Source organism: Rhinoraja longicauda, chromosome 9 (assembly GCF_053455715.1).
Source record: "Rhinoraja longicauda isolate Sanriku21f chromosome 9, sRhiLon1.1, whole genome shotgun sequence".
Lineage (NCBI taxonomy): Eukaryota > Metazoa > Chordata > Chondrichthyes > Rajiformes > Arhynchobatidae > Rhinoraja > Rhinoraja longicauda.
The window spans coordinates 56,772,518-56,789,741 of record NC_135961.1 but is presented as its reverse complement, the minus strand read 5'-3'; the positions used below and the strand labels follow the sequence as shown (position 1 = coordinate 56,789,741).

Below are 17,224 nucleotides of genomic sequence, written 5' to 3'. Positions count from 1 at the left end.
TGCTGCCTGACCCGCTGAGTTACTCCAGCATTTTGTGATACCTTCGATAAGGGACTCTAATGTTTTTTTCTAGAATTGAGTCCCTATTTGGCACAGTGAATTGCAGAATGCTGTTTTCTGACGTTTCATTAATCAAGGATGCATCATACCCAAAGAAAAAAAAAAGACTAATTTCTTTGACAATGAATCAAATCAACAAGACAAAGCAGAACAACAATACCTTAAATCTTCCCCAAATTTCAGTATGTTTTGTATTTAATTGGGCTTTCTTACAATCAATTACATTCACATTTTCCAATATGTAGCACAACAATCCTAATTTCAAGAACCACACCGATCATTATCTCCTTGTAGAACTCAAATTATTGATTCCCTGTTGCAGATGATGGACTAAGAATTTACAATTTTTACATGACTGCCATAACATAGAGACTGTGCATGTAATAATAACTTACATTTATATAGCACCTTTCATGTAGTCTAACTAAGATGTTGTTTGCACTGGCCATCCATGGGAAATCTGTATTGATTATTAGTTTGATCAGACACCTAATGGATTCTGACCCAGTGTGACAGCACAAAGCAAGTGGCAAAGGGCAAGAAGGGCAGCAACCCACTCATCACCATCTCACAAAGTCAGGGTCGGTCCTACAGTCTGTAAACCGGGTAACCCAGGTTCAATTAAAATCCCAGAATAAAAGGACTCAGCATCTCAAAATAAATATATTCGTACAAAGTCATCGAGCAATGCATGGTTACATCAGATTATGTCACCTTTCCCTTGTTCCTCCTCTCCACAACTGAATGTTCACTGTTATGAAAGGGTAAGTGTGTGCAGCTGATTAAAGTTTGAAATCTTTAGAGCTAACTATGCTTGTAGAGTACCTAAATCAAACATTGCTCACATTTTAAGGACGCATAACGTTGAAAACAAATGCCTCTTGCAGCCTTATGTTTTATCTCCACAGCAGATTGCTTGCATTCAATTTTAACTTCCCTTTTCATCCTCATGTACAACTTTGGCACAACGCAGTTGGTAAAAGGTAATAAACTATTTGGGGGACTGAATACAGAGTAATTAATCTTCTCTATTTACAACTTCCTCGAACCCACTTCGAAACCTACAACGTCGAACGTCATTCAGTCCTTGTTTCAATTGTACACTGGCACCATCCCCCAACTCCAAGTTATAGGTGTGGCCTTGGGCACCTGCATGGGCTCCAGCGATGCCTGCCTTTTTGTTGGTTACAATGAACAATCCTTGTTCCAAGCATACATTGGCACCACCCCCCCCAAACTCTTGCTCCACTACACAGGCTGCCTCCTGCACCCATGTGGAACTCGTTGATCTCATGGACGACGACTCCAGACTGTCAAAGCAGCCACAGCCAGACATAAAAATAGCTTTTTTTCCCACGAGTGGTAGTTCTACTCAATAACCAAAGTCTGTAGTTTCTTTTTTGCTCTGGTTTATTTTCACCCACATGTTTAGATTTCCTCCCACACTCCAAAGATGTACAGGTATGTAGGTTAATTGGCTGGGTAAATGTAAAAATTGTCCCTAGTGGGTGTAGGATAGTGTTAATGTACGGGGATCACTGGGCGGCACGGACTTGGAGGGCCGAAAAGGCCTGTTTCCGGCTGTAGATATATGATATGATATGATATGATGTGTTTATGCTTTATTCTTAATTGTTAACTGTATGTTTGTGTTGTCATTTGTGAGCGGAGCACTAAGGCACATTCCTTGTATATGCACATAGTTGGCCAAAAATCTTATTCATTCATTCATTCATTCATTTTGCCACTAAATTCCACCCTGCCCAGAAAATTACTTGGACTATCCCTGACACTTGTCTCACCTTTCTCGATCTCTATCTGACAATTTTTTCCAGTTCCCAAGATGAGGCTTTTCATTCTAAGACATCCAAGATGTCCTCGATCTTTAGTAACCGTGGTCCGTCGTCCCCGTCCCCCCCCGCTGTCATTGATTGATCCCTCGCCTGCTCCCTTCTGTGTCCCATAGTTCTGCTCTTGCTCTCCCTCCCCCCAGACAGAACAAGGATGGAGTTCCCCTGGTCCTCACCTGTCACCCCGCCAGCCTCTACATCCAACACATCATCCTCGGACATTCTCGTCACCTTCAACGTGATCCCACCACCAGTTACATCTCATTCCCACTGGTCCCTCCACAACTCCTTGGTCCACTCATCCCTTCCCATCCAAACCATCCCTCCAGAGGTACTATCCCCTGCAACCACAAGCGAAGTAATGCCTGTCAGATACCTCCTACCTTCTCTCCATCCAGGGACTCTAACAGTCCTTTCAAGTGTGCCTCCTCCAATGTCATCTACTGCATCCAGTGTTCCTGATGTGACTTCCAGTGCATCGGTGAGACCAAGGAAAAACACCTAGTATTCCGCTTACAACCCAATGGTGTAAATATTGAATTCTCCAATTTCAGGTAACAACAAAACTCCCCCTCTCCCCTCCTTCCCCCCCCTTCTTCTTTGTGCCACACCTGGACTCACATCTATTTCTCCCCTCCTCCTCTCCTTCCACCTGTGAAGAAGGGTCCTGACATGGATGTCACCTATCCATGATCTCCAGAGGTGCTGTGTGACACGCTATTACTCTAGCACTTTGCGTCTTTTTAAAAAATAAACCAGCATCTGCAGTTCCTTGTATCTACTCAAAACTATAATTCCAAACTTGCATGCTGATACATATTGCATTTCTTGCATTTATCATCTTTAACATTTCACTCTGAGTTTTTAAGATGTTGCTCTGGCATGTAAATGTTAATGGTAATCTCATCCTGAACTTTCTCAAACTCTTCCTCCTCTACTTCCCAACTGTTTCTGGATCAATGTATTGGGGTTTTTTTGCACTTTATCTCTTGTCCTGAATAGCCTTAGATACATCGTTGAACATAGAACAGCACAGCACAGGGACAGGCACTTTGGCTCACGATGTCTGTGCCGAACATGATGCCAAGATAAACTAATCTCATCTCCCTGCAAGCCATCCATATCCTTCCATTCCCTGCACATCCATGTGTCTATCCAAAATCATCTTAAAACGCTACAATCGTATCTGCTTCCACCCAACACCCGTAGCAGTGCATTACAGACACCACCACCCGCTGTGTAAAATAAAGCTTGCCCCTGCACCTCCCCTTTAAACTTTGCCCCTCTCACTTTAAAGCACTGCCATCTAGTCTTTGCTGTCTCAACCCTTAGGAGAAAGGTTCCCGTTGACTACCCTATCCATGCCTCTCAAACGTTTATATACTTCTATCAGGTCTCCCCTCAATCTCCGGCAGTCCAGAGAAAACACTCCAATTCTGCCCAACCTCTCCTTGTAGCCAATTCCCTCTAATCCAGGCAGCATTCTGGTAAGCCTCTTTTGCACCCTCTTCAAAGCCTTCACATCCATCCTTGTAATGGATGGGGTGACCAGAAATGCACACGATACAAAAAATGCAGTACTAAAATTATTCGCTGTACTTTCATTCTACCTTTCCTCAGGATCCGCGGAACATCCACCTTAAGAAGCCGCGTTAAGTTACTGAAAGGGTGTCACTCAACAAGTCACACACTCTTTGAGGAATGTTGTCACATATAAGCCCAGAGACCTTTAATTTTCTGAATGTGCTGCTTAAAGATGTTCAGCCACTAAGTAGGGGGATCAGCTTATAGTTTACATGAATTAGTTGTTTCTAATTCTATCAGCAATGAGGTTAGCATTATTTATTTGTTTGTTTATGAAGTCATTGGTATTTCACATATTCTGACATGAAAATTGGGTGGTTTCATATCTTACTAATATCTGTTACTGCTCCTCCCCGCACCAGCTCTCTTTCTTGCCCACCACGCTCGTAATCGGTCTGAAAAAGGGTCCTGACCAGAAACATCACCTATCCATGTTCTCCAGAGATGCTGCCTAGCCCGCTGAGACACTCCAGCATTTTACTCCAGCGACTGCTGTTCCTTGTATTTACATTATCAGTAATACCTCTATTTTGTATATGGACTTTTCTATTATTTCATTACTACATACAATGACATGTGGCCTGTCGAACTTATTCTGGATTTCAGCTAAATCCCATTCCCCCAGTTATTTCTCTTTCTCTTCTGCATGCAACCCATCCTGCATCGACCTGCACCCATCTACACCAGGGGTAAATCACAGGAGCCAATTAACCTGCCAACTGGCATGTTTTTGGAATGCGGGAGGAATTCCTGGGCACCCAGAAGGGAAACCTACACAAGCACCAGGCTGAATATGTGATCTCCACACACCATCTGTGTGGCCAGCCCCAACATTGTGGCTACATATTGACAATATTAGCATTACAACTACATCTTGCAAACCAAGAAATCGAACATGTAAGTTTTATCAGGAATAATTGGATAAGTAAGTTAATGGAATTATACACTTGAATACACTTGAATTTAGAAGGATGAGAGGGGATCTTATCGAAACATATAAGATTATTAAGGGGTTGGACACGTTAGAGGCAGGAAACATGTTCCCAATGTTGAGGGAGTCCAGAACCAGGGACCACAGTTTAAGAATAAGGGGTAGGCCATTTAGAACGGAGATGAGGAAAAAAAAATTCAGTCAGAGAGTTGCAAATCTGTGGAATTCACTGCCTCAGAAGGCAGTGGAGGCCAATTCTCTGAATGCATTCAAGAGAGAGCTCGATAGAGCTCTTAAGGATAGCGGAGTCAGGGGGGTATGGGGAGAAGGCAGGAACGGGGTACTGATTGAGAATGATCAGCCATGATCACATTGAATGGTGGTGCTGGCTCGAAGGGCCGAATGGCCTACTCCTGCACCTATTGTCTATTGTCTATAATTATAATGGTAAATATTGGTGGAAAGAAGGAGAATACAAAAATGGTGGTCACTGGCTGGTCCATCTGGTGGGTTCTGACCTCCCTAGTATCAAAGGAATCTGTGGAAGGTTCTGCCTCAAAAAAGGCAGCCAGAATCATCTGGGGCCCACATCACCCTGGGTACACTCGCTTTCACTCCTGCCGATGGGACGAAGGTATAGGAGCCTGAAAACTGTAGCGTCCTGGTTCAGGAACAGCTTCTTCTCAACAACCATCAGACTCTTGAACACTACAACCCCAGCTAAACTACGAGCTGTCTTGGTTGCATGAGGAACTTTTGTTTTGCTATTATTTTATTAAGTTTTTTGTATATTATGCGATCCAGAAGTAATTTGTTTACAGACCTGTAATGCTGTTACAAGTAAGAATTTAATTGTTCCGTTTTCGTGACAATTAAACACTCTTTGGCTCTTGAATATCAAAGAAACACTAGTTAAATAAAAACATAATGAATTCTAGTTTATAACTGTGCTCCCAAACTCTTAGGGGGTTTAAGATGCTGCTTTCTCTCATTCATTTTGTTCTGTCCTTAAATAAACTGAACCATTTAATTCATCCTGGATGCCCCGTAAAAAGTCTGGAATGGTCATCCTCATAAACATGGTACTATAGCTTTAATCTTGTGAATGGAATACGATGACTACCAAAGAGTTATATAAAGGGGCATTGAACATTTATCAATTAGCAAACGGAGAACCGAACAAAAACTAGATTTTAATCTAAAACATTTGCAGTAGTGTTGTTCTGCACGCGAGATAAAAAATCAGGAGAATCGATTTAAAAAGATTTTTAAACAAGATGACTGAATTTAAATTCTGTCGTCTTCAACAAGATTGCGTTTCACAGAAGTAAACGGGTAGCGATAGTAATGTTATTAACACCAAATGATTCTCTGATATGAATTTCAGATGGATGCAAGGTCTTAAATTATATCATTACTTAAGCCAGCAAAGGCAGTAGGAATTTGGGAAAGCCATTTTGCATGCAGGAATAAATGTTATGGAGAAAAGATTAAGGAGTGAGATATTTATTTATATTATCAGATTAAAGATCCAGGCAGGCTGCTATTTTCATTTAGTTTTGTAAATCATGTCCATGGATTTACTTTTATCGTGACTTGTTCTACATGTTTTCTTTTAGATAAACTTGTTTGTAGGGAGCATTATATGAGTCCACATTGCACAGTTCCTCAGAGTTAAAAGAAGGAGTTAAAAATTACAAGGTTACCGTTACAGAATGATCTATTGTTTTAAATTAATTACTGCTTTCTCAGATGATTGTTTTTGTCAATTTGAGCACAAATCTGAAAGCGGTGTCGTCGTGGCTGGCTCTGTTATCCACTCCCCCTTACATTCCCTCACTCCTCCCCATCTTTGAATTTTCAAATCCAAAATCTGATTAACCCTTTCCTACATTCTGGCAAGTTGTAGTCGCTGAATGTAAAGGCATGCTTTCTTGCTTTTTAGTTTTAGTTTTTGAGATAGAGCATGGAAACAGGCCCTTCGGTCCACCACGTCCATGCCGACCCATTGATCATCCGCTCACACTGTTTTGTGTTATCCCACTTTCTCATCTGGGGAACTAGAAAGCTGGATAGCAGAACAATTTCACTCTTCCATCTTCTGGAATGATGTGTAAAATGGACTTTTGTTAAGTTTAATATGAAAATGTACTGTCCCTGTTGACATACGAATACTAGGATTGGTATCAATGGAGGCCTCAAAATTGGTATGGCATGGTTTGCAGAGAGCCAGCAAAGCCACATGGTATTTGATGATTGAATTCTTGAAGATGACCTTGCAAGTTGAGGTTGTGAGTGGTTGCGAGCCGTTAGTGAGCTTGAGGAAAGGACTTAGTGCAATTGGAATATTGTGGTCAGCAATGTGGGGGGAATTGGTGGGATGATGGAGAGTGAGCCTGGCTGGTGCGGGATGATGGCAGGATTGTCCAGGAGGATGGCAGTTGAGAAAGGCAAGTCAAGGCGTCGGCTGAGGGTGGCCTGGATGAAGATGGTGAAGGAAAGAGGGATAGTGATGAGGAGGTGGGCTGTTATTGAGGAAGTTTGATGGGAAGGAAGAACAACTGAGAAGCAATGAGGCGATCAAGAGGCAGGTCCTCGAGCAAGAAGAAGAGGAATGGGGAAATGCTGGGAAGGAAGGTGAGGTGATTGGGAAGGCGGAGGCTGAGATAGATGTAAGCAGGATCAAGCACCAACTGCTATTTTTGCTACCTTTGCTAAAATGGCAGTGGTTGCATTGTAACTGCATTGTATTGTTACTTTGATGTTCCTGTTACACCCAGGCAAAAGGCACCAATCAACCTCCAGGCCAGGACAATTGCACATAAACTAGTTTTAGTCACTCCTTTTTATCAACAGCAAATATAACAAAAAATACTGCCTTTGTAAAATAGGAAAAAATACATTCCAAAACATTGCATCGACAGCTAAAATCAAGACGTAATAATTGCTGTTAGGGATAAAAAGAAGGCTAGGCAACCACGTACTGAAAGGGCCTGTGAGGGTGGAATTCCACCCTTTGGGCCAGTGTACACAGCTGGTACAGCCACAGACTGTGCGGGTAAGGGTGATACACAATACACCAGAAGTAGAGGAATGCAGCGACCTCTATAAGAGGCAAATGGCCAAAGGGGATTTCAGAAACAGTGAAAGACGAGGACCTGATATGATTTAAGCGCTAGGATGGGAATTTTAAATGGGAAACATACGATGTTATTGTAGGCCAGTATGGACCAGCACAGGGAGAGCTCAGGACTTGATGTGATTTAGGACACAATCCACAAAGAGCTTTAAATGAGCTTTAAATTTACAGACGGTGGATGAAGGAAGGCAGATGGAAATCATTGCTGGAGCCACACAAACATTGTTCAAGGCCTCTGCAGCAGATACGCTGAGGTTTGGTGATAATGCAGAGGTAGAAGGCGGCAGCTAAACTGACCAGGCGGATGGGAACAGCATTTGGGGTGAAGACTGAAAGGTCATGTTCAATTGAAGAAAATCTATGTAGGTCCCACATGAGATCTCGAGAAGCAGTCTAACACTGGAGATGTTTGGGGGAGATGGATGAGAATCAGAACATGGTGCTTGTAGACTCTAGATGCCATCGGTAGGCAAATGGTGAAAGTGGTGGGGCAGACCATTGGGTGGAGAAACAAACATAGCCAGACTGGGGGCAGAAAAGGAAACCTATGTAGTGGTCCAGCACCAACTGGACATGTTGGGAGGTGCAGAGACAGACTAGCTGCATTATCAGAAGGGCCATCGCTCAGATAAGACATGAACCTTCTCCATCACTGCACAATAAAAGATCCCATGTTATTTTCAGCAGTGGCTGGACATCACCCTCCAGCATCCTGGTCATGAATCACCCCTCAATCATTACCAACAGAACATTTGACATCACATTTCTGGCTTCTGAGCACTTTAGAAATTGAACAGTTGGAAACTGCCAATATTGACCTTTCTCCATACAACAGTGACTACAGTCGTTAAGTACTCCGTTGGCTTTGAAGGGCTTTTGGGGAGCTCTCGTGGAAGGTGCCTAGAGAAATTCACGTTGTTTTTTGGCCAAGAAACGGTAGAAGACTTGGAATGCTGGTGTGCAGCTGCCTATGTGATTAGTGGTGGAATGGCCAAGGCAAACAAGGCTATCCCACTGGGGACACCACCTGGGACGTTGATTTGCTTCATAGCGGTGACCTGAGCGATACAAGTAACTTCTACAGCAATAGAAGAGGGCAGCAGCTCACTCAACTGCTTCCTGAGAGGCAACTAATCGGTAGCTCATCAATGCTGGCAGTGTTTAGATTTTAAATGCCGCGTAGCCAAGTAGGAATTTTAAGTGCAACGTGAATCCGGCATCAGTATCTGCCTCAATAATATTAATAGTGTAAATATACCTTTGCCGCAAAAGTGAAGCTGCTTCTAAAACTATAATAGTAATGGGAAGGTTCCCTTAGATACACTATCAAATCTTTTATTTGCATAGTAATAAATCAACGAAGGGAGTTAAAGGAGGAAACATTTGAATACATGAGGTGCTTCAAAGCTTCAAGAGATTTCTTCCTTCCAGTACATGCCGAGTCCAGCTTGTGCTATCAATCACCAACCCACCAACTCCTCCTGACAGTCTGCCTGCAGATGCAACATCCCTCTCTTACACCTCTTTAAACATTGTCAGGTTTAACAAAATAGACAAACAACTGCACAAATCCTGACTAGATTTCAGTAAATCAGTGAGTATAGTCAGACTAAAGGATGAAAATACTGTATTTCCAACTGAAGTGTCATTGCTGCCTGACCTGCTGAGTTTCTTCAGGGTTCTCGTGTTTTCTTTCAGCCTATGCAGTATTTTTGCTTTTCAAATTATTTATTATATTTCCTTATGGCACAAGAGCAATTTAGCCCATCAAGTCTACGGCCAGGCCTTGAAACAATCCCATTGCCCACGCTTAACGATAACCCATTCACTCTACATGTCGAAGGTAGACACAAAATGCTGGAGTAACTCAACGGGTCAGGCGGCATCTCTGGAAAGAAGGAATGGGTGACGTTTCGGGTCGAGACCCTTCTTCAGACTGATCATCGGGTCTCAACCCGAAACATCACCCATTCCGTCTCTCCAGAGATGCTGCCTGACCCGCTGAGTTACTCCAGCATTTTGTGCCTACCTACGATTTAGACCAGCATCTGCAGTTTTTTTCCTACATTCTACATATCCATCAACTTCAACTCAGTTGACCACCACCCACCTACACTGCGAGTTGTGGCAATACCATAACATTTACAAAAATACAAGGAATGTACAATTTGTATCCTACCAAAGGTCTAGCGGAACACATCTGATAAACTGTTCAATCAACGCACAAAGTAATAATCATATCTTTAGTAAATTTAATGTTTTCATGCATCATCACGACACCTTTTCCTTTAAATGTCAGTTGTATTAAGTATTGGACCCTGGTCAAAGCTTATTTCTGAATCTACACTATTAAGAGCAATTTAATAAACTGTCTGAAGAAGGGTTCCAACCCAAAACATCGCCAGTCTATTTTCTCCAGGAATGCTGCCTGACCCGCTGAGTTACTCCAGCATTTTGTGTCGATCTTTGGTATAAACCAGCAGCTACTGTTCCTTATTATTACTATTAAGAGCAACTTATCCAGTCATTACCACATTGCTATTGTTGGGAGCTTGCTCTGCACAATTGGCAACCATACTCTAAACCCTGACAGTGTTTTGTCAGCTGTAGACCACTTTGGGTTATTGAGGTTGCGAAAGGTATTATATAAACGGAACTCTTTACTCTTTCGGGTAGAGGATGTGGTAGCTTTTCTGGTTAGCATTCCAGCTGCATCAACCAGGATTCAGGGACAGATAGCACACAAGGATCTTTCGTTGGTGTAAAGAAAGATGCCAGAGGCAATAGAAAGAGCTCGCCCGACTGATTTTCCCTTTTCACCGCACAAGCCGACTTGATTCTGCTAGTTGGTGACACAGCATGCAATTAATATGGAGAAAGTACGCAAGGCAATGCGCTCGTGACCACTGGTTAATGAATGGCCTTGTGTTGCAAACACCCTACCTTCTATTTTCAGTGAGGCCTCTATGTCATGGTGAATTTCTGCTCTTGATCAGTGTTTCTGAACCCGGCTACAGGGGAAAGAGTATCAGATCAAAGAGAAGAGACAGAGAGAATCAAGGCATGCCGTGGCACCTATTTTTAACAGAACCACAAAATAGATTCTCCACATGGAGTTTTGTTGCAAGGTCTCCTTGATCTATCCACAATGCGAAAGGTGACAGGGTAACATGCAGGGTGACTGTGAGAAAAAATGTGATCATTATATTTGTGGTCAATATTATTTCCACTCTTTATCATTATCCATAGAGGAATATTCACTGGACCTCAGTTAACGATCACACTTGCATAAATAACTTAAAACGATTTGTCTTGTTTTCCCACCTGCAAATATTAATTAAGTCTTTTTTCAATGAACCGTGATTGTAAAGTTTCATTCCATCTGTAATTTTGAAGAAATCAATAGGTCTCCTTGTATTTCTACTGCTTTGTCCTTGACAATGTCACAGTCATGATTTGTGTCTGAAGGATGATGGCGTGACTTTGAGGAATCAGGAGAAAACCTTTTCACTGACAAATACCCTCCCTCTGATCTGTCCTCGCTGTCATGTTGTTTTTGTGGCTGGTCTTTCATGTACCCAGCAAGGTGCTCAAATTAATTTCACTGTCTGCCAATACAACAAAAGCCCTAATTTATTGTCATGGAGCAAGGACAAGTCCTTTCTCAAGTGCCACATAGAGTCATAGATAGAGTCATAGAGTCATATAGTGTTGAAACAGGCCCTTTGGCCCATGCCGACCAACATGCCACATCTACACGAGTCACACCTGCCTGCATTTGGCCCATTTCCCTCTAAACCGAGCCTATCCATGTACCTGTCTAAATGTTTCTTAAATGTCGTGATAGTACCTGCCTCAACTGCCTCCTCCAGCAGTTCGTTCCATAAACCCACCAGGCTTTGTATAACCCCCTCGGGTTCCTATTAAATCTTTCCCCCCTCACTTTAAACCTATGTCCTCTGGTTCTCGATTCCCCTACTCTGGACAAGAGACTCTGTGCGTTGTCCAATCTATTCCTCTCATGATTTTGTACGCCACTAGAAGAGCACCCCTCATCCTCCGTGGTTCCAAGGAATAGAGCTCTAGTCTGTTCAAATGCTCCCTATAGCTCAGGCCCTTGACTTCTGGCAACGTCCTCACAAATCTTCTCTGCACCCTTTACAGCTTGACAACATCATTCCTATAACGGTGCCCAAAACTGAACACAATACTCCAAAATGTGGCCTCACCAACGTCTTATGCAACTGCAACATGACCTCCCAACTTCTTTACTCAGTACTCTGACTGCTAAAGGCCAATGAGCCAAAAGCCTTTTTGACCACTGTGATGTCACTTTCAAGGGACTATGTACCTGCACTCCTAGATCCCTCTGCTCTACAACACTCCCCATTGTTATGCTGAATTATTATTAGAAAATGAATACAGTCATTTTAAACACAGTTAGTTTAAAAATGACACATTTGACAGATAAATACGTGATTGCAGCACCTTTAGTAAAAGAGAAATGAAAGTATATAGACAGAAGGAAAAAAGGGTTTTGGCTGACAAACTGCAGCAGGTGAGTTGTGTGGATTTGGTAAGAAACATGGAGTCTGAGAAGGATGGAGAGATGGGGAGAAGGTTAAAGGAAATGTTTTTTGTGAAGGAATTGGAGTGGGGAAGGCCGAGGCTGCTTAAAGCTTTGGCAGTTGTGATGGGGCCACCAGGAGGGAGTGTCCCAACCAGAAAAGGCAGTGGGATCCAGGGCAGGAAGTAACTGTGGAGGAGGAGGTGGTGGAGGACGGGGGTGGGGTGAAAGAGGCCCCGGTGGCTCTGAAGCCATATGAGGTTTTCAAGGCAGCGAGGACAGAGATACAGTGTAGTTAAGCACAATCATGGTGGGAGGGAAAGATGGTTTATTGAGACCTTGCAAGAGGGGAGATTTAAGAAAAGATTCCACATCTCTACAAATAAAATTGCCGGCTTTAAGTCATCATATTAATTTCAATGAAAGGAAGTCTATCAAAATCCCTGTCTGCTGTAAATAAGCACAAACTATGCAGTCTGTGTAGTTAGTGTGCTATAGTTGTATGTTATAACTATATTTTGTATAGTTTGTATAGTTTATGTGTGCTGCAGCAACTGCATTTCTGGGGCGTTCCCTTTCTATTTTAGCATTGCCTCATTAAGTGAATCCGTGATTCATTTTTGTTGCCGTCCCTGGCAGCGGCTCATACGGCTCAAAATGTTCTCTCCCACCTCAAGGTCAGACAAGCTATCTCGTCTCTTCTAACAACAGTGACTGCTCAGCCTCAAATAAATCAATCCATTCCTCCTTCCGCACAGCAAGAAGCAAACTTGAAATGGAACAACGGTTCCAGCTGCCTCACAAATGCACCGAAACAATGATCCCACCTCTCCCAGTCGCGCTTCAAGGTCTGCTCAATTCAGTTGCCATCTGTGCTAAGCCACCGCTGACACAACCTAGTTTCTCAGTTTTATAGGGAACAGTAGTCGTTACAGCATTGTCTCCCTGTGTTCTTCAGAGAAATACAGCCGATGACAACATTTTGGAAGTGGTAAAGTGGGGAAGTTGGTGATTTCTGACAGTTTGAAGAAGGGCCCTGACATGAAAGGTTAACTGTCCCTTTTCCAAGTTCAGATGTTGGAATTTAACTAGGATATTAAATGCAATGTGTAAGTTCACACATTGCCAACTCGAAGCCATATAAGAGGATTTGGGTTCAGGACCAAGGAGGTCCTACTGCAGTTGCACAGGGCACTGGTGAGACTGCACCTAGTGTATTGTGTGCAATTTTGGTCTCCTAATTTGAGGAAGGACATTCTTGCTATTGAGGGAGTGCAGCGTAGATTCACCAGGTTAATTCCCGGGATGGTGGGACTGACATATGATGAAAGAATTGGGTCGACTGGGCTGGTGTTTGCTGGAATTTAGACGGATGAGAGGGGATCTTATAGAAACATATAAAATTCTTAGAGGATTGGACAGGGTAGATACAGAAAAAATGTTCCTGATGTTGGGGGAGTCCAGAACCAGGTGTCACAGTTTAAGAATAAGGGGTAGGCCATTTAGGATTGAGATGAGGAATAACTTTTTAACCCAGGGAGTTGTGAATCTGTGGAATTCTCTGCCGCAGAAGGCAGTGGAGGCCAATTCACTGGATGTTTTCAAGAGAGAGTTAGATTTAGCTCAGAGGGCTAAGGGAATCAAGGGATATGGGGAAAAGGTAGGATCGGGGTACTGATTTTGGATGATCAGCCATGAACATATTGAACGGCGGTGCTGGCACGAAGGGCCGAATGGCCTACTCGTGCACCTATTTTCCATGTTTCTGACACCTGTTTCAGACACCAAGTTAATTTGCTGCATAACTCAAGTACGTTTGCCTGCAGTTTCTATACATGACTCTGACTTTGGCCACTGTTTCACACTTGCACCACCCCCCCCCCCCTCCCCAACTCTGATATTGTTGGCCCTTCCTTTGGTTGCTGGACCACAATATCTGAAGTGCCCAGAACCCATGGCACTATTCAAAAAAATATCAGCAGGTGTTTTCCCAGTTTTCCAACCAAAATCCACCTCAGATAATACCACTGAAAATATTTCCCTGCTTGTATAAGTTGGCTGCCAGTTTACACTGTGATATTGTAACAGTGACTACATTTCACTGTCTTCATCAATTGCCTGTAGAGTACTTTGGGCCATTCTGAGATCATGAAAGTTGCTATATAAATGCAAGTTCTCACTTCCATCCAACCATCAAGATATTTGTGACGGGAAGGCCACATTGCAACTAATTCCAAAATCAGAGCAACAACACAAAATAATAATGCACACTTTCTCAAGCTCCATAATGTAACTGAAAAAGAACCCTTCTTCTTGGGCCTCCTCGGTCATGGCTGACCATGGGTGATGCATCCTAGTTGGCTGCTTGCTCCACACCTCGGCCGGAGCAGCGTCGCTTGTGGCTGAAGAGACCAATGCGGGAGTGACAGTCTCTGTCGCAAAGGTCACATTTGTGTGTGGTCTCCGGTCTGTTGAAGTTGCTGCGCTCCTTTCTGCATGCCCGCTTGTCTGCCGCTGCGTTCATCAGTTTCTCTTCCCCCGTTTTGAGATGTTGGTTCACGGTACCTCTCCACCTCGTACGGTCAGCTGCAAGGCTCTCCCAGGACTCCACATCGATGTCGAGCGCCTTCAAATCTCTCTTGCAGACATCCTTGTAACGTAGCTGGGGGCGGCCGATGGTTCTCCTCCCAGATGTTAGCTCTCCATAGAGGATGTCTTTTGGAGTGAGTGCAATAACTGGGAACAAAGTGAAGGTTTTTTTTGTCTTTAACACTGTTGGGCAGTTTAATGCCTTGGGAGCGTGTTTCAAGGAAAGTTACAATGTGTATCAGTAATCCCAAAATACATCACAGGCCAATCACCAATGATCGTCTGGGTGAAGCATTTGCTCCACCAGGTGCAAGGGGTCCAAGAGAAAATAATTCAATGGTGGTCTATCATCGGGGAGAATCCAAAATCAACCAAAGGATCAGAGGATTGAAAAATTCATTATCACATGTGAAATGAAGGTGATTTTAACTGAAATGGGTGAACAGGCGTAAACTATTCAGCCCTTTGTGTCTGTTCTGTCATCCAGTTATACCATGACTAAAATGCCATTCCTTTGCGTTAATGACTATGTGTGGTCTAGCTTTCAAATGTAATTTTAATTTAGTAAACAGTCCTTCTGTTGTGTTACGAGAATCAAAAAAAGAAGTAAAATTCATTGGTTTCTGTCAGGAGGCGGTTGGGGGGGTGGGAGGGGGGGGGGAAGTTTCATCTTTGCCATCTGAAAGAAATAATATGGGCTGGCATAAAATCGCCAGGTTTGCCTTCAATGTACACAATGCAAAATGATGCAAGAAGCTGGAGTCAGAGCGACATCGGAGATCTTGGAGAATTGTGGGCACTTGAGGATCAGGAGCCAATGTATTGTTAGCAAGAACAGTGGTGATGAATGAACCTGGAACAGATAATAATTACCGCGATGCTGCCATCTCGCCACTTTGTCTGCGCTTTGCATTTGCAGTGTAATTTGCCGCTGGACATCAGAATTTTGCCCCCCAAAAAAGCGTTTGAAGCCGCATTAGCACAGTTTTGCTGCACAGTTTGGGCAATTTGGTGTATATTTATTTGCAGCGTTGTTGCATTTAATGTGCCGGCAAAGCTGCAGCGTTGTGAGAACTTGATTGTGCGGCCCTGGCACTTACAACAATTGAACACTCTTGTCTTGATACCTTCAACCTATCCCTTGGCATCAAGCCACTCATCGCAGGTGAATAGATTGAAGGTCGGGTCACTCTGTCCAATCCCTGAGCAATTAAATTTAAAAGAGAAAATTATCCAGCAATTCCGAGCTGACTTTTTTCCCCCCAAAGTCAGATGCTGTGAGACTTGCTTGCCTTGACACCAGCCTAAAAACCAGGACCTTCCCTCTAATCAGCTAATTAAAATCAATCCTACCACTTAACAAATAACAGGGATCATCTTGCTAAGCTGGGCAGTCGCTAAACTTTCATGCAATATGAGATGAAGGTGCTGTGTATTGATCTGAGCCAGAGTTGGTAATGGTGTTTGTGTTGATCAGCATCTATGCTCGTGGTTGTTGTCAAGGCAATGGATGCGTTTCGAAAATAATACGACAGTTCCCAATTTACCGCACAGAAAACAAACTTCTGGAAACACGTACAAAATTATATAAATTGGCTGCTGCTTAACAGCTCTGTCCGTTACCATGGAGAGCAGTACTAACATATTACAGCGAATCTGTTACCTTGAATGCTTCTCTTGAAAAAGGCCTTGCAGCCTTCGCACGACCAGACTCCATAGTGATAGCCTGAGGCGTAATCACTGCACACCGCGCAGTACCGCGTTTCCTTACTGGATTCCAAGGTGCCCGTTGACGGGCTGCTTTGCTCACTGGTGCTGGAGAGATGATCGTTAACTCGGCGGCGATTGTCGTTGTTGATTCTGCAAAATCACAAGAGAATAACAAGGGCAGGATGAGAACCAAGCGTCTGAGAGGTCTTGTAGGAACAATGGGGTTGAGAGGAAAAAATAGATAGACAATAGACAATAGGTGCAGGAGTAGGCCATTCAGGACGAGTAGACAATAGACAATAGACAATAGGTGCAGGAGTAGGCCATTCAGCCCTTCGAGCCAGCACCGCCATTCAATGCGATCATGGCTGATCACTCTCAATCAGTACCCCGTTCCTGCCTTCTCCCCATACCCCCTCACTCCGCTATCCTTAAGAGCTCTATCCAGCTCTCTCTTGAATGCATCCAACGAACTGGCCTCCACTGCCTTCTGAGGCAGAGAATTCCACACCTTCACCACTCTCTGACTGAAAAAGTTCTTCCTCATCTCCGTTCTAAATGGCCTACCCCTTATTCTTAAACTGTGGCCTCTTGTTCTGGACTCCTCCAACATTGGGAACATGTTTCCTGCCTCTAATATGGCAGGAGTAGGAGTGGGCACGCGAATTGTACTTTCCTCTCGCAACAGGACATTTTTGTTTGTGTTCTAATTGTTTCAGCTAAGGGGATTCTAGTTTCAATGGGCTTTCACAGTGCGCCACTGAGAGGATTATAGAACATAGGAACAGAATTAG

The 17,224-nt window shown here is 43.4% G+C and overlaps 1 protein-coding gene across 2 annotated transcripts in view; it reads right to left on the bottom strand.

Moving 5' to 3' along the window:
• Positions 1-17,224, bottom strand: part of esr1 (estrogen receptor 1) — a 154,861-nt gene that overhangs the window by 121,699 nt on the left and 15,938 nt on the right. For both annotated transcript variants that reach the window (XM_078405557.1, XM_078405558.1), the window contains exon 2: positions 16,384-16,580. In XM_078405557.1, coding sequence (XP_078261683.1) covers positions 16,384-16,580 — 197 coding nt within the window. The remainder of the gene's footprint in view (positions 1-16,383; positions 16,581-17,224) is intronic.